Source organism: Crotalus tigris, unplaced genomic scaffold (assembly GCF_016545835.1).
Source record: "Crotalus tigris isolate CLP2741 ecotype Arizona unplaced genomic scaffold, ASM1654583v1 scf7180000019817.510193, whole genome shotgun sequence".
Lineage (NCBI taxonomy): Eukaryota > Metazoa > Chordata > Lepidosauria > Squamata > Viperidae > Crotalus > Crotalus tigris.
In genome coordinates this window covers 217,219-243,383 of record NW_024097726.1, presented here as the reverse complement: position 1 = coordinate 243,383, position 26,165 = coordinate 217,219, and the positions used below count along the sequence as shown (strand labels likewise).

The 26,165-nt window shown below is 37.0% G+C and overlaps 2 protein-coding genes across 2 annotated transcripts; both read right to left on the bottom strand.

Moving 5' to 3' along the window:
- Positions 1-11,956, bottom strand: LOC120317759 (vomeronasal type-2 receptor 26-like). Its single transcript, XM_039364599.1, has 5 exons — positions 11,898-11,956; positions 7,946-8,237; positions 5,747-5,896; positions 2,539-2,665; positions 1-911 (listed from the first exon to the last, which is right to left on the bottom strand). The coding sequence occupies exons 1-5, from the start codon at positions 11,954-11,956 to the stop codon at positions 1-3; spliced, it is 1,539 nt and encodes a 512-aa protein (XP_039220533.1).
- Positions 11,957-12,161: 205 nt separating this feature from the next.
- Positions 12,162-24,088, bottom strand: LOC120317757 (vomeronasal type-2 receptor 26-like). Its single transcript, XM_039364598.1, has 6 exons — positions 23,886-24,088; positions 23,014-23,305; positions 20,797-21,621; positions 19,879-20,103; positions 18,960-19,086; positions 12,162-13,060 (listed from the first exon to the last, which is right to left on the bottom strand). Exons 1-6 carry the CDS (start codon positions 24,086-24,088, stop codon positions 12,162-12,164), a joined length of 2,571 nt encoding a protein of 856 aa, XP_039220532.1.
- Positions 24,089-26,165: the final 2,077 nt, after the last annotated feature.

Here is a 26,165-nt window from a genome sequence, read left to right as displayed (position 1 = left end):
TTACATGATATACTCATTCCTCTTTATGAGTTGCTTCCTGTGATTTAGCTCAGGGCAGAAAACAATGATGTAGCACTTTGGCAAGAATATGCATCCCAGTAATGCAGCACTGGAGGACAAGATGGAGAAGACCTCCACAGCTACCATGGCTTTGCCTTTTGTGCTCAGATAGGCTGGAAAGAAGGAGACCCACACACTGCAAAAGGCCAACATGCTGAAGGTGATGAACTTGGCTTCGTTAAAACTGTCAGGTAATTTACGGGCGAGAAAAGCCACAATAAAGCTGGCAATGGCCAAGATACCCATGTAGCCCAAGACACAGAAGAAAAAGAAAGCTGATCCCTCATTGCACTGTAAAATCATTTCTTGAAGCTCTGAATGCATGTCCAACTCAGGGAATGGGGGAGATATCAACAACCAAAGGATACAAATACACACTTGGAAAAGAGAACAGGAAAGGACAGTGCAAAAAGCTAATCTTTTCCCCACCCATTTCCTCATTTGAGATCCTGGCTTAGAGGCCATGAAAGCAACAACTACAGTGATGGTTTTGGCCAGAACACTAGAAATGGCCACTGAAAAAGTGATGCCAAACATTGATTGTCTGAGAAGGCAGTTCACTTTGCCAGGCTGGCTGAGAAAGAACAAAGAGGAGAGAAAACAGAGCAGAAGAGAGACAAGTAGGATGTAGGTGAGAAACCGGTTGTTGACTTTGACAATAGCAGTCTCTCTGTACTTGATAAAAATTCCAAGTGCCCAAGAGGTCAAGAAGAAGAAACAAAAAGCCACTGAGGCTAAACAATGTCCCAAGGTTTCTTCAAAAGTTAGAAAGACTACCGATTTCAGGATACATCCTTTCTTTTCTTTATTTGGATAATGATCTTGTGAACATTCAAAACAGTCATCCATATCTGAAAGAAAAGTCAAGACATTTTTCATTTATCTATTCCATAACAATAGCAATAGCAACAACAATAGCACTTAGACTTACAGTATACTTCTTCATAGAACTTTACAGCACTCTCTAAGTGGTTTACAAAGTCAGTATATTTCCCCTAACAATCTGAGTTCTCATTTTACTGACTTTGAAGTGATGGAAGGCTGAGGGAACTTGAGCCAGTCAGGATCGAACTCCTGGCAGTGAGCAGAGTTAGCCTGCAATAATGCATTCTAACCACTGCATCACCACAGCTCCTAGTCATAATCTGGTTGATTGCCAACTGTTGTTCCATGTTGAATTCTTTCCACATGTTACCAGTTGGATCATGTTTCTATGAAAATACATTTTCCCTCAATGTGGATCATTTAGAATTGGCATAAATGAAGGGAAGTGTAATTGTTCTTTGAAATGCAATTTTTCGCACATTTTCAAATGTATTACAATATAGGCAATGTGAATTTTCCCATTTTCCCAAAACATGGAAAAAATAACTGTGATAATGGATATATAACAAGTAAGAGAATGAGAAATATGGACTCTGAGGTGCAAACAATATAATACATTTAAACCTGTTTAGCTTTCCTCCTTCCTAAAGAGTGAGTAAACTAAGAAAAGATTGGTATTTTTATTTGGGAAAAAAAGGTGGGGTCCAAGAAGAATAAATATACATTCATTATTTAAACTTTAATCAGAAGTTTAAATTTAATTTGCTTCTCCTTTTTTCCTATGCCATCTTTAAAAGAGATTAGTGGTCATCAAACCATACTTTCAGTTCAATAAAACAAAAAAGAAGAAAAAAAATTAAGAAATCGAATTAAATTAATGCTCATATACTCCAAATATATGCTCAGATGCTTTTGTTCTTTTTTTGTAAGAAGAAAACATGTTGTCTTTGTTTTTTCAGCATCCTTTTTCTTTAATTCTGAGTCTATTCTATGTTACTGGCTGATTACCTCTCATTCATGTATTTACTAGGTCAGACATTGCAAAGCTGGATTTAGAATGAGTAGGTTGTCATTCCAAGCAATTTGGTTCAGCATATACTCCAGGAAATATTAGGAATAGGTGCCTGGTATTAATCATCTGAAAATTATTACATTCACATAGCACCCAAAGTTAATCAAAATAATGTGTGACCATCAGTATTCTCAATATTTGATACTGTTACACGGACACTGAAAATCACAGAGACAATAACACCAATGCAAAAGAAATTAGAAATGTGGATATTAGCTTCTTCCTCTTCCTCTTCTTCCTCCTCCTCTTCTTCTTCCTCCTCTTCTTCTTCTTTCCCTCTCTCTCTCTCTCTCCCTCTCTCCCTCTCTCCCTCCCTTCCTCTCTCTCTCTCTCTCATCTATTATCTCTCATCTATCTATTATTCCACCAGGAACAGACAGACAGATATCCCCAGTGGAATAATAGTTGTAGGATTCCCATAAACAAATTTGAGAATCAACTATAAATATTCCCCATTAAAAATTGATAAAACTTGTAATTATACAAATATACATCTAGGATGTTACCTTTACTTGAAGCATATATAAGGAATGTTTTTAATGACAAATTAATGATCTAATACGAAAATATGGTGACAATACCAGTTTGATTTGAAATCTTCCCCTCTGAACATGGAACACAATCATAACAACAGAACACTCTCCCTTCAGCCCTTTTCTTCCAGTAACCCGGGGAACAAGGGTCATTACACAGAGAAACAGGCAAAACCTAGAGATATAGACATAGATATGAAAGAATCTGGATTAGACAATGGAAATTATCAAAATTGGATTATATGAATGACCTTTCACTTTATTAATATTTGGGTGGGGGTGTAGAAATTCCTAAAATCATAGAGACAAGAACAACAAGCAAAAGAAATTGCAATTCTGAATAATAACAACTATTCCTAATATAAATAAGGGTAATCTGGTGAAATAAAATATGATGATCTCCTCTTTCTTTCTTTCTTTCTTTCTTTCTTTCTTTCTTTCTTTCTTTCTTTCCTTCTTTCTTTTTTCTCTCTCCCTCTCCCTCTCCCTCTCCTCTTCTCCCTCTCTCCCTCTCCCTCTCCCACATCTCTGTCTCTGTCTCTGTCTCTGTCTCTCTCTCTCTGTCTCTGTCTCTCTCTGTGTCTCTCTCTGTCTCTCTGTCTCTCTCTCTCTGTCTCTCTCTCTTTCTCTCTCTCTCTCTCTCTATCTATCTATCTATCTATCTATCTATCTATCTATCTATCTATATATACACCTGTACCTATATCTATCTTTCATCTATCTACCTACCTACCTACCTACCTACCTATCTATCTATCTATCTATCTATCTATCTATCTATCTATCTATCTATCTATCTATCTATCATGACCTGCAGCATTGTTATATAATATGAATTTTCTCTAGACCATTGCAGAAATTCAGGGCTGTAGTATGTTTGAAAAAGATGATGGGAGACCTATTCTAAAAATAATAAAACTTTATTAAAACATACTACAGCCCTGAATTTCTGCAATGGTCTAGAGAAAATTCATATTATATAACAATGCTGCAGGTCATGACAGATAGATAGATAGATAGATAGATAGATAGATAGATAGATAGATAGATAGATAGATAGATATAGGCATATATATATACTAAGAAATAAAACGTGAGCACCAGGAAAAGTTAAAACATTAAAAGTTTTATAAAACATTTAAAAGTTTTTTAAAAAGCAGATCTAGCTTCCGTTGGCTCCTGCCAACATCATCAGGGTGCAAATGAATCAGTGGGGGAGACATTTATAAACAAGCCAGTGCCTGCACTCGACTCCTGGACCGCGTAACAGGTCCCAACCGGCCAATCGTTGCACCTGTGTCAATTGCTACATAATTGCTCAGTTTCTCCTCATTCTCCCCATCTACATGCGTACTTTCATTTTCCCACCTCTCTGCATCTGTGACTCAAGAGGGCACATAGCCTTTCTACAATCCAGCGTGTGATCATTATCACCAAGTTGCTTTTCCCCCTCCTCTCCCTTAAAACCTTCTACACAGATGGATCTCTTGCCCCCGCCACCCTTTTGACATCCATCACCATCATGTTCCTGCTCTCTATTCTGAGATCCTATTACAAACACCCTGCAAGCACTCGTACTATCGGACTTCCCTTCACAGTCGGTCTTTCTAACCACCCTCCTGCTGTAATCCTTAACAGCATCAATCTCCTTCTTTCTTGTAATAGCTCCTATTCCATTCGGAGAACCAATCCGTGATTCCTGCTGTCCGCTAAGCGGGGCGACAGATACCCTCCAGGGCGATCGTTTCAGCATCCAATCTAATTGGCGCGGTCCAGGAGTCGAGTGCAGACGCTGGCTTGTTTATAAATGTCTCCCCCACTGATTCATTTGCGCCCTGATGATGTTGGCAGGAGCCAACGAAAGCTAGGTCTGCTTTTTAAAAAAACTTTTAAATGTTTTATAAAACATTTAATCTTTTAACTTTTCCTGGTGCTCACGTTTTATTTCTTAGTATATATATATATATGCCTATATCTATCTATCTATCTATCTATCTATCTATCTATCTATCTATCTATCTATCTATCTATCTATCTATCATGACCTGCAGCATTGTTATATAATATGAGTTTTCTCTAGACTATTGCAGAAATGCAGGGCTGTAGTATGTTTGAAAAAGATGATGGGAGACCTATTCTAAAAATAATAAAACGTCATGAGATTTTATGAGGGAATGAACATAATTTCATACCTGGTTAAAACCAGGGTGCCAAATGATTGTGTTCTCAATGATAACCTCTTTTCCTTTTAGAGCACTGGGGTGTAACGTTCCAACTTTAACTCTCTGAAAGGATCTGTTTGGGAAAGTAATCATATTGATGATGTCAAAGCCACCTGGACTTTCTCTTCTGTCTTTAAAGAAGACTCTTTCTCCAGCTGAGTTGTTAAAAGAAACCTGTTGAAGAAATTTGTGAAGCTACTCAAAGAAGAAGAAGAAGAAGGAGGAGGAGGAGGAGGAGGAGGAGGACGAGGAGGGGGGAGAAGAGGAAAGAGGGAATAAAAAAAGGAAACAATGAATCATGGATAAAATAATTAAAGTTCTATTCCCAGGAAACCAACTAACATTTATTGGTTTGAAATACAGAAGAAGAAAATGTCCACCCACAAAGAATGATTAATAACTGAGATATGGAACTCACTTTTATTTTATGAATTAATTCTGACAAATACTTTAAAGCACCAAATTCAGCATTTCTCCTGGTACTTTATCATAAATCTGAAAACCAACTTCACTTCATAGAAATAATATACCACTACTATCAAAGAAGAACTATGATAACCCCTAGGTCTCCAGTCTAACAATCCTGTATTGAATACATTGCAAAAAGCTAAAACAAGTAAAATGTCCACAATTCAGAAAGGTTTGTTGGTCACAAAAAAGGTTAGCCTGCATTCAGACACAATACAATTGAATCCTTCATGGAACCAGGCTGGTTAAATTTACAAGACAGGCCAATTCAATGTAGAGATGAAACATTTATTTATGGAATGAACATTGATACATAAATTCTATTGACTGGGTTGAAATTGACAAAGACATGATTTATGTCCATCTTCTATTTTATAACATAGAATGACCTCAGACCCTAAAACCCTTGTGCCTCAGTCTCTCTATTGATCAGTGCCATAGGACAGGGTAAATAAGCTATGATAGCTGAAACACAAGATAGTGAGGCATGGAGAGATTACCTGCCAAGGCTGCAGATTTGGAATTTCAATCCATTGATTTTCTCTCGGTTGGGATTTTGGTCTCACTGCCTCATGCAAAGAATGTGCCACTGCATAAACAGCATTGTAGATACTGTAGCTTTGGCCAGTCATCTTCAACTCAAACAGAGGTGCAGGCAGATTCTCCAAATTCTCTTCCCCACTACAGGTTCCACTAAACATTGAAGGCAAATCTTCCTTTGAAAATATACAATCAAACAATTGTTGCCAAACATCTTGAAGAAATCCATCCTTGTGGGTTGAAGGTTTGATGACTCGAAGAAATTCTTTAAAGCCTTTAACTTCTCTTGAATGCACTGAAAAGGAAAGAGCCCCATGGAACAACTGAAGATCCCAGCCCCTTTGAAATCCTGTCAGTATGAAATCAATTGGATTCATCAGGATCCAAACTTTCCTAAATAATGCACTTTCTTTATTTTCAGGATCATGAAGAACCACAACAGTTCTGAGCCACACTATTGTGAATGAGTCTCCATAGACAAGAAAAACATTTGTTTTCTGATCCATCAATTTATTAGAAATAATTGAGACTGAATCGAACAATTCTGACAAATCTTCTAAGTGGATATGTTGTGGAATTTTTTGTGTGAAAGCTAAACAGATCCCATTCTGTGAAAGCAATGACTGCAGTTTCTGCGAAAAATGTTCTCCCTTAATTTCAAATGCAAAGACTCCAATCCACCTCCATCCAAAATGGAGGAAAAGTTGTATAACTCCCACGTACTGATAGTCCTCATTTGGCACCATGCAATAAAGTGAAGATAATTTGTTACTCTGAAACTCTTCTTGGGCAAAAGAGCCATAAGTCAACTACAGGAAAAGAAGGAAGGAAGGAAGGAAGGAAGGAAGGAAGGAAGGAAGGAAGGAAGGAAGGAAGGAAGGAAGGAAGACAGAAAGAGGAAAGGGAATGGAAGAGAAGGGAAGGGAAGGGAAGGAAAGGAAAGGAAAGGAAAGAAGGATAGGAAAATTATTATTTATGATAACCAGTGGAAAAAGATGGAAAAATCACTCCTGGATGGAAACTGAACAATTAAAAAGTTCTCAAACTCTAGCTACATTATAGTTTTGATGAACATTAACAGCAATAAAACCCCCAAGATGAAATATTTTCTCACTGAATGAATATAACTGGACTACAAGCTAAATTTAGTTTGCTACTATGGAGTTCCAGATAGCTCATGTCTATGAACAGCTTGGAACCTGCTTATTATCTGAGCATGTAAACTCTTCCTAGCTTAGGAAAAAAGCTTTTTAAGAGCTAGGGTTATTGTGTTACTTTCTGCCATTCTCTGCCCCAGGTAGAGAATGCATGAAAGACTATCCACAAGACTCTGGAGGAATAGAAAGAGTCAAATATGTCTTCATTTACTGCAATTATTATAGAAATCTCCAAAAGTAACATAAAGCTCCAATCCTTCAACTATTTCCTGGCAAATCAGTTGAATTTTACATTCAATTATTATTAACAGAAATCAACCCAGACATAGCAAAGAGAATTGTCACTATTATTGGGTGACTTGGTGGAATCTAGCAGTGAGTTGATGGCAGCAGTGAAAATGCTGGATAGCCTTGAGTTGGGGATGGGCAGGAAGTGACTGAAAGGAGATCCTCCCTAAAACCACGAGACATGATAGCAGTGTTCCAATATTTATGGGTTCCTACAAAGATGAAGGGTAAATTATTTTCGAAAGCTTCCAAAGGCAAGAGGAGAAACAATGGATGGAAACCAATCAAGGAGACAAACACCTAAAAATAAGGAGAAATTTCCTATGGGGAGAATAATTAACCAATGAAATAACTTGCAATCAGAGGTTGTGGGTGCTCCATCACTGGAGGCTTTAAAAAAGAGACTGGAAAATGATTTATCTGACATTATACATGTTCTCCTGCTCAAAGAGTTTATGTAGTAATTGTGTAGCATATGCTAGCCAGCCTTTGCACTCCTTATCTCAACACAGCTCCAGAATTCAACCACAGATAATGGTCAAATCAGAAGATCAAATGACCCTCTCAAATAACATTAATTTTGTACTGTAATTTATGATTTAAATTTTACTTTTCTAATCTATCAAAGAAAAGTGATATACTTCACTGATTACTTTGAGCCAACCTATTGGGTTGTGGGGGAAAATTGCAGATGGGAGAAAAAAGTGGATTGAATTGAAACCCTGCAGAAAGGCACACCAAAAAATAATCTCACATTCATTACACATGAAGTCAAATTACCTGTGGAATCTTGAAGAGGTTTATGCTTTCTGACATAAAGGATGAAGTAGGAGCACCTAGTCCTCCAATGATGGCCATGAGATTCTTCTGGTTATCACATTTGTAGTTAGGGACAAATTCCTGAGATTTGAAAAGCAGGTCCAGAGTGGTACGATAGGTCAACCTTGGGTTGTAGTAACTATCATAGATATGGAACCCAAGGGTGATGTTAGGTAAGATCTTGGAGTCTTCATTGATCTCCTTCACAACAAAGGCCACGGCAAGGACATGCTGATAAAATGTGGTTATTACACTGCAAATAAATTAAATAACCCATTGAAAAAATAATTTCACAATTCTTGTAAAGTGGCAGCATTTCTATATGAATAACAAATCATCTCTCTTGGAAGTAGGAATAGAATATCCTTTCTAAGATATTCAATAGATTTCCACAGAGTTCAATTTTACATTTTACCTGGTGTTTTCATGATTCGCAACAATGATATAATACAGCAAATAAAAATAGTGACTTTTTTCAGTTAACAAATATAATTCTGACAATTTGGGCACAAAGTATAATGGGAACAGCTTCAGCAAGTATCACTCATTTACTCTATGTACGTTTTGTGAGGGCTGATCATACAGAACATTTTTTAAATTACCTCAAGCTCATTAAATTTAAATTATACAATAAATTAATCATTATACTAAAGTCTTTTTCATGAAATACATGTTATTTTGGTGTAAGAAGTTCTTCAATAGACTTTTTGTACCTAACTTTCATGCATTTCATGAGAAGGACATTAATATAATGTAAAGAAAATGCTTTCTTCTGTTATAAGACAATACATTTGAATGATAAAGGCTTGTATGTGTGTTTGTGTGTGTGTATGTGTGTGTGTGTATGTATGTATGTGTAAACTCTGTATTTATTTTCAAAAGCTTTTATAGCTTTCTCCTGAAAGTTTGGTGTAAAATGTCCTTCAATAGACTTCTTGCACCAAACTTTCATGCATTTCACGAGAAGGTCTTTAATAGAATGTAAAGAAAGCATATATCAGAAATTTTGGGGGACCTGGCTAAGCTAAGAAAATACATGGGAAAAATAAAACTTCTTACAGAGGTAAGTCATAAGGTTTTAGAGAAGGGTGTTCCTTAAATTCAATTTCATAAAAGTGGTAAAAAATGTGAGACACCATCCCACCAATGACAAGATCACCAGGCTGGAACCACTCATGTGGAACAGAGAAAGCTTCACTTGAAGGGCATCTCACGAGTAACTACCTTGTGCATCAAGAATATCAAAAAGAATAACATCTTCATGCTTTTGGGATGGTGAAAATATTTTTGTCTTCCAGAGTATGTATGCACCCCAATGGTTCATCCACTGTTTAATCCAAAGATTTTATCTGAAAATGTCCTTCATGGGACAATCCATCAATTTATATTTGAAGAGCCATGAGGGTGCCAATTTGTATCTTGAATATCACCAGGATTGGAATATATATTATGGCAAGGAAGAAAGGCAGGAGTGAACGTGAAGCAATGATCATTATTATCCTTTGTGCCAATTTCCCTGTGGTTCAAAAGTTAATTAACAACTAGAACAGATACTTTAATTGTTGTTGAATTGAAATGTTTTCATGCAAAGTCTTTAATATTTGAGCCTAGCTAAAAAAAAAATATGATGATTCCTATAGATAATTGTTTTATTTTTCATGGAGCAGCATGGTGGCCTACAGGGGGAGTTTTTACCTCTCAGTTAGGAGGCTGTGAATTTGATCCTAGGTAGTGACAGATGTTTTGCTCTTTGGGCACAAAATATCTGCTGTGAACTCCATACAGGCATCAGGAAGGGCATCAGGCCAGTAAATGCTCAGGTCCATTCAGTCACCCTGATTCCACCCCAAAGAAAGGGATTACAGGGTCATTAAAAGAAAAAAAATTTTTTTTCATGAGATAATAAATGGCTAATAGTTTAATTATTTTTTTAACTGAACACAGGCCAATATAAATAGTCTAAGTTAGAGCATCACAAACCACAATAGGAAATATTGAACTGATACACAAAGAAAAGAAACATTATGGTTACTGAGTGTGACTGTGAGAATTTCCATGGCTCTGTTTCAGTAGGTTGTGTGTTCCACCAACAAATCCTTGTCTTCATGTATAGTGTTCCATGAGGATCCCTGGATATCGTCTCTGAAACTGTCATGGCTACCTCACCATATGTTTGCTGTATATTTTGTGGGTGCTGCTTCCTTTATTGTTGGTTGTTGATCCTAATAAACAAAATGTAAATTTCAGGATCTTGTTTCTCAGCTCTGGTTGCTGCATATTAATCTGGTTTTTTAAAAACTATATTTAATCATATCCTCACTAGCAGTGGGAATTTAATTTTTTAAAATGCTTTTGCTTAGCAACTTTGGGCCTAACTAAGATTCCTGTAAGAAATAATTATTTTGCTATTGGTGAGATAATAAGTGTCTGATGGTTTAATAATGAGAAAATGCCAATTAAAATAATATATAATAAGGGACAATGACAATAAAAATAGGCCTAATTGTTCAAATTCATGTTCATTTCTTACAATGGAGCAGGACTCCCATTTTTCATGTAAAGTGAACTGAGTAGTTGAAGAGAGAAGAGGAAACATTTTTATTTATTAAGGAATGCAAATTAAACAAGATAGCCATTTGGATGAATTCACTCATATTTCCAGGCAGAAAATGCTAATGTGAATAAACAGCAATATTGATATCATGAAATTAAAATACAGGACCCAAAGCAATTTATTTATTTATTTATTTATTATTTTGACAAATAATTCAAAGCATCAAACATATCCAACACATTTTCCTGTTCCTATTTTTCCCCAAACAACAATGACCCTCTGAAGTGAGTTGGGCTGAGAGAGAGGGACTGTCCTAAAGTCACCCAGGTGGCTTTCATGGTTAAAGTAGAACTCATGGTCTTCTGCTTTTTAGCCTGGTGTGGTATTTTATTAGCCATATATTATATGATGGAAGGGGTCTCCACTAAAGGACTAGTGGAAGACATACCTAAGTCAAACGAAATCAAATCAAAATCTATTACCGACACCAGCCAATATGTGTTTCTAATAAGGGGTGAGGTAGAAGGAAGATTACATTTCATATCTCTTTAAATTGCACCATTATTAAAATTGGATAGTAGGGTACAATAAAAATATATTATTAATCTTTTTCCATAGCCAGAAAGAACACATGATGTAGTACATTCTCTTTATTAATTGTTCCTGTGGTTTAGCTCAGGCCGCAAAATAATGATGTAGCACGTATATTACATGCATATATTACATAATATAAGGGGTCTCCTCCAAAGGACTAATGGAAGAAATACCTAAGTCAAACCAAATCAAATCAAACTTTATATAGACATCACCCAGCATACACTTCTAGTAAGGTATGAGGCAGTAGGAAACTTAAATTTCATATAATAAAAATACCTTGGTGGAGGGAGAGTGAATGGCTAGACTGTTCATGAATTTTTTTAAAAAAAAAACAGAGTTAAATGTATATTAAATGCTCAAGAACATTTTATCTTTTACCTTTCAAAGATGACCAATCAATCCAAAACTGACTCACTACAATGCTGAGCTAAATACATGTCTATAAAATATCCATCTGACGTGGTATTTTATTAAACATATATTACATAAAGAAAGGGGTCTCCTCCAAAGGACTAATGGAAGACATACCTAAATCAAACCAAATCAAATCAAATTTGATATGGACATCACCCAGCATACACTTCTAGTAAGGGATGAGGCAGAAGGAAAATTACATTTCATATAATGTACCCTAAATTGCAATAGCATACAGTAAAAATACCTTGGTGGATGGAGAATGAATGGCTATGATTGTTCATGAATTTTTTTAAAAAAAACAGAGTTAAATGTATATTAAATGCTCAAAAACATTTTACCTTTTACCTGTCAAAGATGACCAATGAATCCAAAAGAGATCCCCTGTGATACTGAGCTAAATACATGTCTATAAAATATGCATTAGATTTTTCCCATATTTATACACTGGTTTATGAAGTGAAGCTATAAAAACCATGAACTGCCAGCTGCCCTTTATCCTTAAAGTCAATATGTCAAATCTCTTAAAAATATAAACAGACAGATTGTCAAAATCTTGTTAGCTTGATGTATTCAAAGGAAAAAAAACGTTAGGTGAAACAATCTGATGTACTACATTCTCTTTATTAGTTTTTCCCTGTGGTTTAGCTCAGGCCGCAAAACAATGATGTAGCACTTTGGCAAGAATATGCATCCCAGTAATGCAGCACTGGAAGACAAGATGGAGAAGACCTCCACAGCTACCATGGCTTTGCCTTTTGTGCTCATATAGGCTGGAAAGAAGGAGATCCACACACTGCAAAAGGCCAACATGCTGAAGGTGATGAACTTGGCTTCATTGAAACTGTCAGGTAATTTACGGGCAAGGAAAGCCACAATGAAGCTGGCAATGGCCAAGAAACCCATGTAGCCCAAGACACAATAGAAGAATGTAGCTGCCCCCTCATTGCACTGTAAAATCACTTCTTGGGGCTCTAAGTGCATCTCTAACTCAGGGAATGGGGGATATGTTGACAACCAAAGAGTACAAATACATACTTGAACAAGAGAACAGGAAAGGACAGCAGCAAAGGCCAATCTTTTCCCCACCCACTTCCTCATTTGAGATCCAGGTTTAGTGGCCATGAAAGCCACAACCACCATGATGGTTTTGGCCAGTACACTAGAAATGGCCACTGAGAAGGTAATTCCAAAAGTTGGTTGTCTGAGAAGGCAGGTCACTTTGCCAGGTTGGCTGAGAAATAAAAAAGAGGAGAGAAAACAGAACAAAAGAGAGACAAGGAGGGAATAGGTGAGAGACCTGTTGTTGGCTCTGACAATGGGAGTGTCCCTGTGTTTAATAAAAGTTCCAAGTATCCAAGATGTCAAGAAAAAGAAACAAAGAGCTGCTGAAGCTAAACCAATTCCTAAGTTTTCTTCAAAAGTTAGAAAGACCAGCCGTTTCAGGATACATCCTTTCTTTTCTTTATTTGGATAATGATCTTCTGAACATTCAGAACAGTCATCCATATCTGGAAGGAAAAGTCAATGAATTTGTCACTTATCCATTTCATATTTTTGAAAATCATAGCCTGAGTGAATGCCAGTTCTTATTCTTTCCTATGATGTACCTTTCTGATAAAATTATATTAATAGGATCCCTGTATTTTGTCTTGACTTTAAGATGCTTTTGTTTTCTATGTGGAAAACTGTAGTTGGTTCTACAAACACCCACCCTGTGTGCCTTAGATGATAGAATATCTGATCCATTCACAAGACTTCTTTTATCTAGTGCTTTCACGTATTTTCAGGTTTTCATGGAAGTTAAAACTTGGAAAATGGCAGATCATGTGGAGAAGAAATGTTGCATTCATTACAGCTAAATTGAACCTAATCAGTTTACAGCACTCAGAATGTTGTTTCTTCAGCTTTACACTATCATTTATTTAAAATTAACTTTATTGTGCTTATTTCTGTACTGTCTTTAAAGGAGGAGCTTAGTATTTCACAAATCATACATTAATTCAGCCGAAAAGAACATATAAAGAATGTTCTCAGTTATGCTGATACATTCAAATAGAAACATAGAAAACTGATGGACCTAGTGGCCTTTTTTCTTGGTAAAGATCAAATATTTTATCCTTGTCTTTTTCCACCACATCTTTATCTTTAATTCTGAGTCTACTCTACAAACTGTAATAGGCTGGTCATCTCCCATTCATAAGTTTGTTAGGTCAGACATTGCTTAGCCGGACTTATGAGTAGGTTGAGATCCAACACATAATCCAGGAATCACCATCACAACACCTTGTTTTAATCATAGTATATGAACACCTGGTTTTAATCACATAGTATATGTGATCTACTTTGTCAAATGCTTCAGTAAGGCATTTGACAAAGTAGATCACAACCTACTACTTGATAAGATAGAAAAATGGGGGTTAGACAGCATCACCACCAGAATGATCCGTAGCTGGCTGAACGGCCGTATTCGGCATGTGGTCCTCAATGGAACCACATCTACATGGAGGGAAGTATGTAGTGGTGTGCCCCAAGGCTCTGTTCTGGGCCCAGTGCTGTTCAACATCAATGATTTGGACAAGGGGTTAGATGGGGAATTCATCAAATTTGCAGACGACACCAAGCTGGCAGGAACAGCCAACATTCTAGAAGACAGGCTTAGGATACAGGAGGATCTGGACAGACTTAAACACTGGGTGCTATCTAACAAAATGAAATTCAATAGTGAAAAAAATAAGGTTCTACATTTAGGCAAAAAAACCCCAAATGTACAGGTATAGTATAGGGGGTGCCTTGCTCAATAGTAGTAACTGTGAGAGGGATCTCGGAGTCTAGTGGACAATCATTTAAATATGACCCAGCAGTGTGCTGTAGCTGCCGAAAAAGCCAACATGATGTAAAAAAGATGTTGAGACTCTAGAAAGAGTACAGAGAAGAGCAACAAAGATAATTAGGGGACTGGAGGTTAAAACATATAAGGAAAGGTTGAAGGAATTGGGTATGTCTAGTTTAACGAAGAGAAGGACGATGGGGGACATGATAGCAGTGTTCCAATATCGCAGGGGCTGCCATAAAGAAGAGGGAGTCAAGCTATTCTCCAAAGCGCACAAAGGCAGGACAAGAAGCAATGGATGGAAACTAATCAAGGAGAGAAGCAACGTAGAACTAAGGATAAACTTCCTGACAGTTAGAACAATTAACCAGGGGAACAACCTGTCTCCAGAAGCGGTGAATGCGCCAACACTGGAAGTTTTTAAGGAGAAACTGGACAGCCATTTGTCCAAAATGGTATAGGGTTACTTGCCTGAGCTGGGGGTTGGACCTGATGACCTCCAAGGTCCCTTACAACTTTATTATTATTATTGTTGTTGTTGTTGTTGTTGTTGTTATTATTATTATTATTATTATTATTATTATTATTATATTCCTATATCAACCTAGCACCCAAAGTTCATTAAGACAATATTTGTTTCTGTTGCATGAGGATGGAAAATGTAGGGGCAAGAAGAGAAATGCAAAGGAAAATGCAAAGGTGAAGAAAAACAATTCCGTTGCTAATAAAAACTAAGGTTTCTGTGATGAAATAAGATCTTCCTCCCCCTCCCATCATCTATCTATCTATCTATCTATCTATCTATCTATCTATCTATCTATCTATCTATCTATCCTATCTATCACCTATCTACTTACCTATCTATTAATCCTTCATGGGGCAAATAAATGCTGGATTCCAATGAAGAGAATTAGCAATCAATTATTAATATTTCCTTTTAAGAATTGATACAAGTTGTAATTTTACATATTCACTATTATATTTTTGAAGCATTCGACGAAGTCCCATTCATCATCTTCAGGCTGGTGCTTTCAGCTTCGTGCTTTGAGCAGCAATGTGTGGTCTTAGCTGTTTATTCCTTTTAACTGCCAGTGGGGGTATGAACTGATTGGGTGGGAGCTTGGCTGTGTTCTGATTGGGTGGAGGTGTGTTCTGAATAGTTAGGGGCTTGGCTGTGCTCTGATTGGCTGGGGGAGTGTTCTGTTTGGTTGTGCTCAGGTTAGTCTGAGTTGCAGAGGGGTTTAAGATTTTGGGCTGCCTTGCTATTTTCTGGCTTCATGTTCGTGGTCGTGCCTCCTCTTCATGGAGGGTGTCAGTTTGCTTCATGTATGGATTGGAGGGGTTTAAAGTGGCTAATGATGCAGCTGTGGTCTGGCTTCTGGTTTGTGGTCGTGCCTCGTCATCGGTGTGGCTTTGGGTTTGTTTTTTGCGTGGATGTGTAGTGGTGACATCCTGTGTGGTTTTTGTGAGTGTGGGTCTGGTGTCATTTTTTGTGTTAGGGAGTCGTTTGTCAATAAGGGTGGGTTTCCAAATGGCTGGTAGGCGGGAGGTATCATCTCGCTTGTTCATGCTGTGTGGGCGTTTTTCTATCTCGATGGCTTCTCTGATTATTCTGTTATTAAAATGTTCACTTTTGGCAATGGTTCTGGTATTTTTTAAAGTCAATTTCATGTCCTGTGGCTTTAAGGTGTTGGACCAGGGAAGATGTTGGTTCCTCTTTTTTGACTGAGTTCTTATGTTCTTCAATGCATGCACTTATTCTTCTGTTGGTTTGTCCGATGTATGTGGTGGGACAAGTGGTGCATGGGATTTCGTATACTCCTTGATTTTCTAATTTCAATTTTATCTTTGGGGTTTCTAAGGATGGTGGATATTTTTCTGTTTGTGCAGAATGCTGTTTTGATGTTGTGTTTATGGAGGATCTTACTGATTCTGTCTGTGGTGCCTTTTATGTATGGGAGGAGGGCTTTGCCGTTTTCTTGTTCTTTGTCTTGGATTTTAGTGGGGGTTTCTTTTTGGATTAGGTTTGTAATCTTATTTCTATGGAATCCATTGGATGTTAGTACATTGGTGAGAGTGTGTAGTTCGGGTTTTAGGTGTTGTTCGTCAGCTAAGCGTTTTGTTCTGGAGATGAGTGTCTTGGCTACAGAGTTGATCTGTGCTGGGTGGTGGTGTGAGAGAGCGTGCAGATAGCAGTTTGTGTGTGTTTTCTTCTGGTAGATGGTGTGTCCTAGGGAGCCATTGGATTTCTTGTAGACTAAGACATCCAGGAAGGGAAGTTGGTTGTTAGCTTCTGTTTCCATGGTGAACTGTATTTTGGGGTGTAGGCTGTTGAGGTGTGTGAGGAAGTTGTCCAGTTTTTCTTTCCCATGTGGCCAGATTATGAAGGTGTCGTCTACGTATCTGAGCCAGAGTTTGGGTTTGTGATCCAATTTTTCTAGAGCTTGGGTTTCAAAGTTTGTCAATTCTGGTTGCTGCATATTAATCTGTTTTTTTAAAAACTATATTTAATCATATCCTCATTAGCAGGGGGAATTTAATTTTATAAAATGCTTTTGCTCAGCAAGTTTGGGCCTAACTAAGATTCCTGTAAGAAACAATTATTTTGCTATTGGTGAGATAACAAGTGTCTGATGGTTTAATAATGAGAAAATGCCAATTAAAATAATATATAGTAAGGGACAATAAAAATAGGCCTAATTGTTCAAATTCATGTTCATTTCTTACAATGGAGCAGGACTCCCATTTTTCATGTAAAATGAACTGAGTAGTTGAAGAGAAAAGAGTAAACATTTTTATTTATTAAGGAATGCAAATTAAACAAGATAGCCATTTGGATGAATTCACTCATATTTCCAGGCAGAGAATGCTAATGTGAATCAACAGCAATATTTATATCATGAAATTAAAATACAGGACCCAAAGCAATTTATTTATTTATTTTCGTATATTGACAAATAAACCCAAGCTCTAGAAAAATCGGATTACAAACCTAATCCAAAAAGAAACCCCCACTAAAATCCAAGACAAAGAACAAGAAAACGGCAAAGCCCTCCTCCCATACATAAAAGGCACCACAGACAGAATCAGTAAGATCCTCCATAAACACAACATCAAAACAGCATTCTGCACAAACAGAAAAATATCCACCATCCTTAGAAACCCCAAAGATAAAATTGAATTAGAAAATCAAGGAGTATACGAAATCCCATGCACCACTTGTCCCACCACATACATCGGACAAACCAACAGAAGAATAAGTGCACGCATTGAAGAACATAAGAACTCAGTCAAAAAAGAGGAACCAACATCTTCCCTGGTCCAACACCTTAAAGCCACAGGACATGAAATTGACTTTAAAAATACCAGAACCATTGCCAAAAGTGAACATTTTAATAACAGAATAATCAGAGAAGCCATCGAGATAGAAAAACGCCCACACAGCATGAACAAGCGAGATGATACCTCCCGCCTACCAGCCATTTGGAAACCCGCCCTCATTGACAAACGACTCCTAACACAAAAAATGATACCAGACCCACACTCACAAAAACCACACAGGAGGTCACCACCACACATCCACGCAAAAAACAAACCCAAAGCCACACCGATGACGAGGCACGACCACAAACCAGAAGCCAGACCACAGCTGCATCATTAGCCACTTTAAACCCCCCCAATCCATACATGAAGCAAACTGACACCCTCCATGAAGAGAAGCACGACCACGAACGCGAAGCCAAAAAATAGCAAGGCAGCCCAAAATCTTAAACCCCTCTGCAACTCAGACTAACCTGAGCACAACCAAACAGAACACTCCCCCAGCCAATCAGAGCACAGCCAAGCCCCTAACCAATCAGAACACACCTCCACCCAATCAGAACACAGCCAAGCTCCCACCCAATCAGTTCATACCCCCACTGGCAGTTAAAAGGAAGAAACAGCTAAGACCACACATTGCTGCTCGAAGCACGAAGCTGAAAACACCAGCCTGAAGATGACGAATGGGACTTCGTCGAAACGTCGCCAAGACACTTCCAATTTTACGCGGGAGAAAACCCGAACAACCAAAGACCTACATACAAATACCCGCGAAAACCTCAGAAAACACATATATATATATATATATATATATATATATATATATATATATATATATATATATATATATATATATATATATATAAAATAGTGAATATGTAAAATTACAACTTTTATATATATATATATATAGTGTGTGTGTGTATGTGTGTGTGTGTGTACAGTATTTGTATTTGTATCTTTTAATGACCCTGCAATTCTTTGCTTCGGGGTGTGGTTGAGGAAACTAATTAGAGCTTGGTGTTTACCGGTGGGAAGACCTTCATGATACATACATGGAGTTTGGAGCAGAGAATTACTCATTGAGCCCAGAGAGAGAAATACTTGCTGCTATCTGTGATCACAGGTTCCTGATTGTGGGGTGAGAGCTCCATCTCTAGACCACCATGCCGCTCTTTTGAAGCCTATATAATGAATGTTTAATTTATGAAATAACAATTTATTGAATAAAATATATAGTGAAACTGATAACCTACCAGTTTCATTAGAAATCTTTCCTTCTAGGCATGGAACACAGTCATAGCAACAGAACTGACTGCCTTCATCCCGTCTCTTCCAGTATCCAGGGGAACAGTGGTTGTTACACAAAGAAACCGGAAGAACCTACAGACATAAACATGATATGAAAGGATCCCGATTAAACAATGAAAATGGTCTACATTACATAAATGACCCTTAACATTTTTAACATTTTACATAGGGAATGTATTCCTGTGTATATGAACATGACTGAGCCAGAGTTAGAATGTTGTATTGCATGCTAATTCAGCTCACTGCCAGGAATTCAATGTTCATTGGCTCAAAGTTCACTCAGCCTTCTATCCTTCTGAGGTCAGTAAAATGAAGACCCAGATTGTTGGGGAAAATAGGTTGTCTCTATAAGCCACTTAGAGAGTGCTATAAAGCACTATGAAGCAGTACATTGTAAACAAGATGTTGAGCATTTGGAAAACTTGCCAAGAGCAACTAAGATGATTAAAGGCTTGGAGACTAAAACATATGAAGAACGGCTGCAGTATTTGGATTTGGCTATTCTAGAGAAAAGAAGGACTAGGGATTACATGATAGGAATATTTCAGTATTTTAGAAGTTGCCACAAAGAGGAGGGGGTCAATTTATTTTCCAAACCATCTGTAGGAAGGACAAGAAACAATGGATGGAAACCAATCAAGGACGGAAGAAACCTGGAACTAAGGAAAAACTTCCTAACAGTGAGGGCAATTAACCAGTGGAACAGCTTGCCTTCAGAAGTTGTGGGTGCTTGATCACTGGAGTTTTTTAAAGAATATAATAGAGCTGAAAGAGACCTTGGATTAGAAGACATCAAAGGTCCCTTCCAGCTCTATTCTGATTGATTGGTGTAAGTTTAAGCACTATTGCTATTGCTATTCATACCTGGTTAAAACCAGGGTGCCAAAGGATTGTGTTCTCAATGATAACTTCTTTCCCTTTTGGAGCATTGGGGTGTAACTTTCCAATTTTAATTCTCTGAAACGATCTGTTTGGGAAAGTGATCATGTTGATAATGTCAAAGCCACCTGGACCTTCTCTTCTGTTTTTAAAGAAGACACTTTCTCCAGCTGAGTTGTTAAAGGAAATCTCTTGAAGAAACTGGTGGAGCTACTTGAAGGAGAAAAATAAAGTCAAAAAGGAAACAATACATCAGGATTTTCTCTTTCTTTTACTCTTCCTTCCAAGGAAACCAAATAACATTCCCTGTCTTCAAATACAGAAGAAGAAAATGTCAACACACCAAGAACAATCAATAACTGAAATATGGAACTTACTTTATCAATTAATCGTCATGAAGCAAACTCAGCAATTCTTCTGGTAATTTACCATAAATCTAAAAACCAACATCATTTCATGGAAATAGCACACCTCTGCTACAATAGAACAACTGTCATAAGCTTTATGTTCCCAGGATAACAAATCTGCCTTGATTAAATTTCAAAAAAACTAATAAAAAAATGAAATGTTCCCATTTCAGAAAGATTTGTTGGGCAAAAAACAAAGACTGCCTTCAGAGGGCTCTCCATTGTATTCTTGGAACCAGGACTGATGAATTTATAAGTCAGGAAAGAAGAAATGGTGATTAATGGAATGATGATAGATACACTCATCCCTTTGATTAGAGTAGTATGAGTTTTAAATCTCTTTTATTCTATAACAAGTAACAATCTCTTGCAATAAAACTCTAGTTGCTTTAGGATCTCTAATGATATGTGGCTATAGACCAGGGGAAACAACTCATATCACATTGAGAATTACTATTTGCTAAAACAAAAGATAGGAATGGCATGGGGAGATTACCTGCCAAGGCTGCAGACTTGGAAATTCAACCTTTTGAATTTTTGTCCATTTGGGACTTGATGTCTTTGCCTCATGCAAAGAATGTGCCACTGCATAAACAGCATTGTAGATACTGTAGCTTTGGCTAGTCATCTTCAACTCAAACAGAGGTGCAGGCAGATTCTCCAAATTCTCTTCCCCAGTACAGGTTCCACTGATAGATGAAGGTAAGTCTTCCTTTAAAAACACGCAGTCAAACAATTGTTGCCAAACCTCTTGAAGAAATCCATCTTTGTGGGTGGAAGGTTTGATGACTTGAAGAAATTCTTTGAAGCCTTTAACTTCTCCTGAATGCACTGTAAAGGAAAGAGCCCCATGGTACATTTGGAGATCCCAACTCTTTTGAGTTCCCGTCAGTATGAAATCAATTGGGTTCATCAGGATCCAAACCTTTCTGAATAATGATCTGTTTTTATTTTCTGGATCACGTAGAAACATGACAGTTCTGAGCCACACTATTGTGAACGATTCTCCGTACACAAGAAAAACATTCGCTTTCCGATCCATCAATTTATTAGAAATAATTGAGATTGAATCTAATAATTCTGACAAATCTTCTAAGTGGATATGTTGTGGAATTTTTTGCGTGAAAGCTAAACAGATCCCATTCTGTGAAAGCAATGGCTGCAGTTTCTGCAAAAATCTTTCTCCCTTAGTTTCAAATGCAAAGCCTCCAATCCACCTCCATCCAAAATGGAGGAAAAGTTGTATAACTCCCATGTACTGATAGTCCTCATTTGGCACCATGCAATAAAGTGAAGATAATTTGGTACTCTGAAATTCTTCCTGGGCAAAAGAGCCATAGGTCAACTACAGGAAAAGAATGAAAGAAAGAAGGAAGGAAGGAAGGAAGACAGGCAGGAAGAAAGGAAGGAAGGATGGAAGGAAGGAAGGAAGGAAGACAGAAAGATGAAAGGAAAGGAAAGGAAATTATTATTTATGATAACCAGTGGAAAAAGATAGAAAAAATGACTCCTGGATGGAAACTGAACAATTGAAAAGTTCTCAAACTCTAGGTACATTATGGTTTTGATGAACATTGCAGCAATAAAACCCCCAAGATGAAATATTTTCTCACTGAATGAATATAACTGGACTACAAATTAAATTTAGTTTGCTACTATGGAGTTCCAGATAGCTCATTTCTATGAACAGCTTGGAACCTGCTTACTATCTGAGCATGTAAACTCTTCCTAGCTTAAGAAAAAGCTTTTTATTGCATTGCCTTCTGCCCTTCTGTGCTGCAGGTAGAGAATGCATGAAAGATTATCCATGAGACTTTGGAGGAATAGAAAGAGTCATGTATGTCTCATTTACTGCAATTATTATAGAAATCTCCAAAAGTAACATAAAACTCCAATCCTTCAACAATTTCCACGCAAATCAGTTGAATTTTACATTCAGTTATTATTAATAGACACCATCCCAGACATAGCAAAGAGAGTTGTCACTATTATTGGGTGACTTGGTGGAATCTAGCATTGTGTTGAGGGCACCAGTGAAAATGCTAGATAGCCTTGAGTTGGGGATGGGCAGGAAGTTACTGAAAGGAGATCCTCCCTAAAACCACGAGACATGATGGCAGTGTTCCAATATTTATGGGTTCCTACAAAGATGAAGGGTAAATTATTTTCCAAAACTTCCAAAGGCAAGAGGAGAAACAATGGATAGAAACCAATCAAGGAGACAAACAACCTAAAAATAAGGAGAAATTTCCAATGGGGAGAATAATTAACCAATGAAATAACTTGCATTCAGAGGTTGTGGGTGCTGCATCACTGGAGACTTTGAAAAAGAGACTGGAAAATCATTTATCTGACATTGTATATGTTCTCCTGCTCAAAGAGTTTATGTAGTAACTGTGTAGCATGTGCTAGCCAGCCTTTTCACTCCTTATCTCAACACAGCTCCAGAATTCAACCACAGAAAGTGGTCAGATCAGAACATCAAATGTCCCTTTCAAATAAGATTAATTTTGTAGTGTAATTTATGATTTACATTTTACTTTTCTAATCTATCAAAGAAAAGGTTTTGATATACTTCACTGACTACTTTGAGCCAACCTATTGGGTTGTGGGGGGAAATTGCAGAAGGGAGAAAAAAGTGGATAGAATTGAAGTCCTGCAGAAAGGCACACCAAAAATAATCTCATATTCATTACACATGAAGTCAAATTACCTGTGGAATCTTGAAGAGGTTTATGCTTTCTGACATAAGGGATGAAGTAGGAGCACCTAGTCCCCCAATGATAGCCATGAGATTCTTCTGGATATCACATTTGTAGTTAGGGACAAATTCCTGGGATTTGAAAAGCAGGTCCAGAGTGGTACGATAGGTCAACCTTGGATTGTAGTAACTATCATAGATATGGAACCCAAGAGTGATGTTAGGTAAGATCTTGGAGTCTTCATTGATCTCCTTCACAGCAAAGCCCATGGCAAGGACATGCTGATAAAATTTGGTTATTACACTGCAAATAAATTAAATAACCCATTGAAAAAAAATAATTTCACAATTCTTGTAAGGCGGCAGCATTTCTATATAAATAACAAACCATCTCTCTTGGAAGTAGGAATAGAATATCTTTTCTAAAGTATTCAATAAATTTCCACAGAGTTCAATTTTACATTTTACCTGGTGTTTTCATGATTTGCAACAATGATATACAACAGCAAATAAAAGTAGTGACTTTTTTCAGTTAACAAATATAATTCTGACAATTTGGGCACAAAGTATAACAGGAACAGCTTCAGCAAGTATCACTCATTTACTCTATGTATGTTTTGTGAGGGCTGATCATGCAGAACATTTTTTCAATTACCTCAAGCTCATTAAATTTAAATTATACAATAAATTAATCATTATATTAAAGTCTTTCTCATGAAATGCATCTTATTTTGGTGTAAAATGTCCTTTAATAGACTTCTTGCACCAAACTTTCATGCATTTCACGAGAAGGTCTTTAATATAATGTAAAGAAAGCAAATATCAGAATTTTTGGGGGACCTGGCTAAGCTAAAAAAATTCATGGGAAAAATAAAACTTCTTACAGAGGTAAGTCATAAGGTTTTAGAGAAGGGTGTTCCTTAAATTCAATTTCATAAAAGTGGTAAAAAATGTGAGACACCATCCCACCAATGACAAGATCACCAGGCTGGAACCACTCATGTGGAACAGGGAAAGCTTCACTTGAAGGGCATCTCAGAGTAACTACCTTGTGCATCAGGAACATCAAAAGGAATAACATCTTCATGCTTTTGAGATGGTGAAAATATTTTTGTCTTCCAGAGTATGTATGCACCCCAATGGTTCATCCACTGTTTAATCCAAAGATTTTATCTGGAAATGCCCTTCATGGCACAATCCATCTATTTCTGTTTGAAAAGCCATTTGTGTGCCAATTTGTATCTTGAATATCACCAGATTTGGAATATATATTCTGACAAGGAAGAAAGGCAAGAGGGAACGTGAAACAATGATCATTATTATCCCTTGTGCCAATTTCCCTGTGGTTCAAAAGTTAATTAACAACTAAAGAGATACCTTGATTGTTGTTGAATTGAAATGCCTTCATGCAAAGTCTTTAATATTTGAGCCTAGCTAAAAAAAAATATAATGATTCCGCTAGATAATTGTTTTATTTTTCATGGAGCAGCATGATGGCCTACAGGGGGAGTTTTTGCCTCTCAGTTAGGTGGCTGTGAATTTGATCCTAGGTAGTGACAGATGTTTTGCTCTTTGGGCACAAAATATCTGCTGTGAACTCCATGTAGGCATCAGGAAGGGCATCAGGCCAGTAAATGTTCAGGTCCATTCAGTCACCATGATTCCACCCCAAAGCAAGGGATTACAAGGTCATTAAAAGAAAAAAAAATATTTTTCATGAGAGAATAAATGGCTAATAGTTTAATTATTTTTTTAACTGAACACAGGCCAATATAAATAGTCTATGTTAGAGCACCGCAAACCACAATAGGAAATATTGAACTGATACACAAAGAAAAGAAAAATTGTGGTTACTGAGTGTGACTGTCAGAATTTCCATGGCTCTGTTTCAGTAGGTTGTGTGTTCCACCAACAAATCCTTGTCTTCATGTATAGTGTTCCATGAGGATCCCTGGATATCGTTTCTGAAACTGTCATGGCTACCTCACCATATTTTGCTGCATATTTTGTGGGTGCTGCTTCCTTTATTGTTGATTGTTGATCCTAAGAAGCAAAATTTAAACTTCAGGATCTTGTTTGTCAATTCTGGTTGCTGCATATTAATCTGTTTTTTTAAAAACTATATTTAATCATATCCTCATTAGCAGGGGGAATTTAATTTTATAAAATGCTTTTGCTCAGCAAGTTTGGGCCTAACTAAGATTCCCGTAAGAAATAATTATTTTGCTATTGGTGAGATAACAAGTGTCTGATGGTTTAATAATGATAAAATGCCAATTAAAATAATATATAGTAAGGGACAATGACAATAAAAATAGGCCTAATTGTTCAAATTCATGTTCATTTCTTACAATGGAGCAGGACTCCCATTTTTCATGTAAACTGAACTGAGTAGTTGAAGAGAGAAGAGGAAACATTTTTATTTATTAAGGAATGCAAATTAAACAAGATAGCCATTTGGATGAATTCACTCATATTTCCAGGCAGATAATGCTAATGTGAATCAACAGCAATATTGATATCATGAAATTAAAATACAGGACCCAAAGCAATTTATTTATTTATATATTTATTTTAGTATTTTGACAAATAATTCAAAGCATCAAACATATCCAACACACTTTCCTCTTCCTATTTTTCCCCAAACAACAATGACCCTCTGAAGTGAGTTGGGCTGAGAGAGAGGGACTGTCCTAAAGTCACCCAGGTGGCTTTCATGGTTAAAGTAGAACTCATGGTCTTCTGCTTTTTAGCCTGGTGTGGTATTTTATTAGCCATATATTATATGATGGAAGGGGTCTCCACCAAAGGATTAGTGGAAGACACACCTAAATCAAACCAAATCAAATCAAAATCTATTACCGACATCAACCAGCGTATGTTTCTGATAAGGGATGAGGCAGAAGGAAGATTACATTTCATATCTCTTTAAATTGCAACATTATTAAAATTGGATAGTAGGGTACAATAAAAATATATTATTAATCATTTTCCATAGCCAGAAAGAACACATGATGTACTACATTCTCTTTATTAATTGTTCCCTGTGGTTTAGCTCAGGCCACAAAACAATGATGTAGCATGTATATTACATGCATATGTTACATAATATAAGGGGTCTCCTCCAAAGGACTAATGGAAGACATACCTAAGTCAAACCAAAT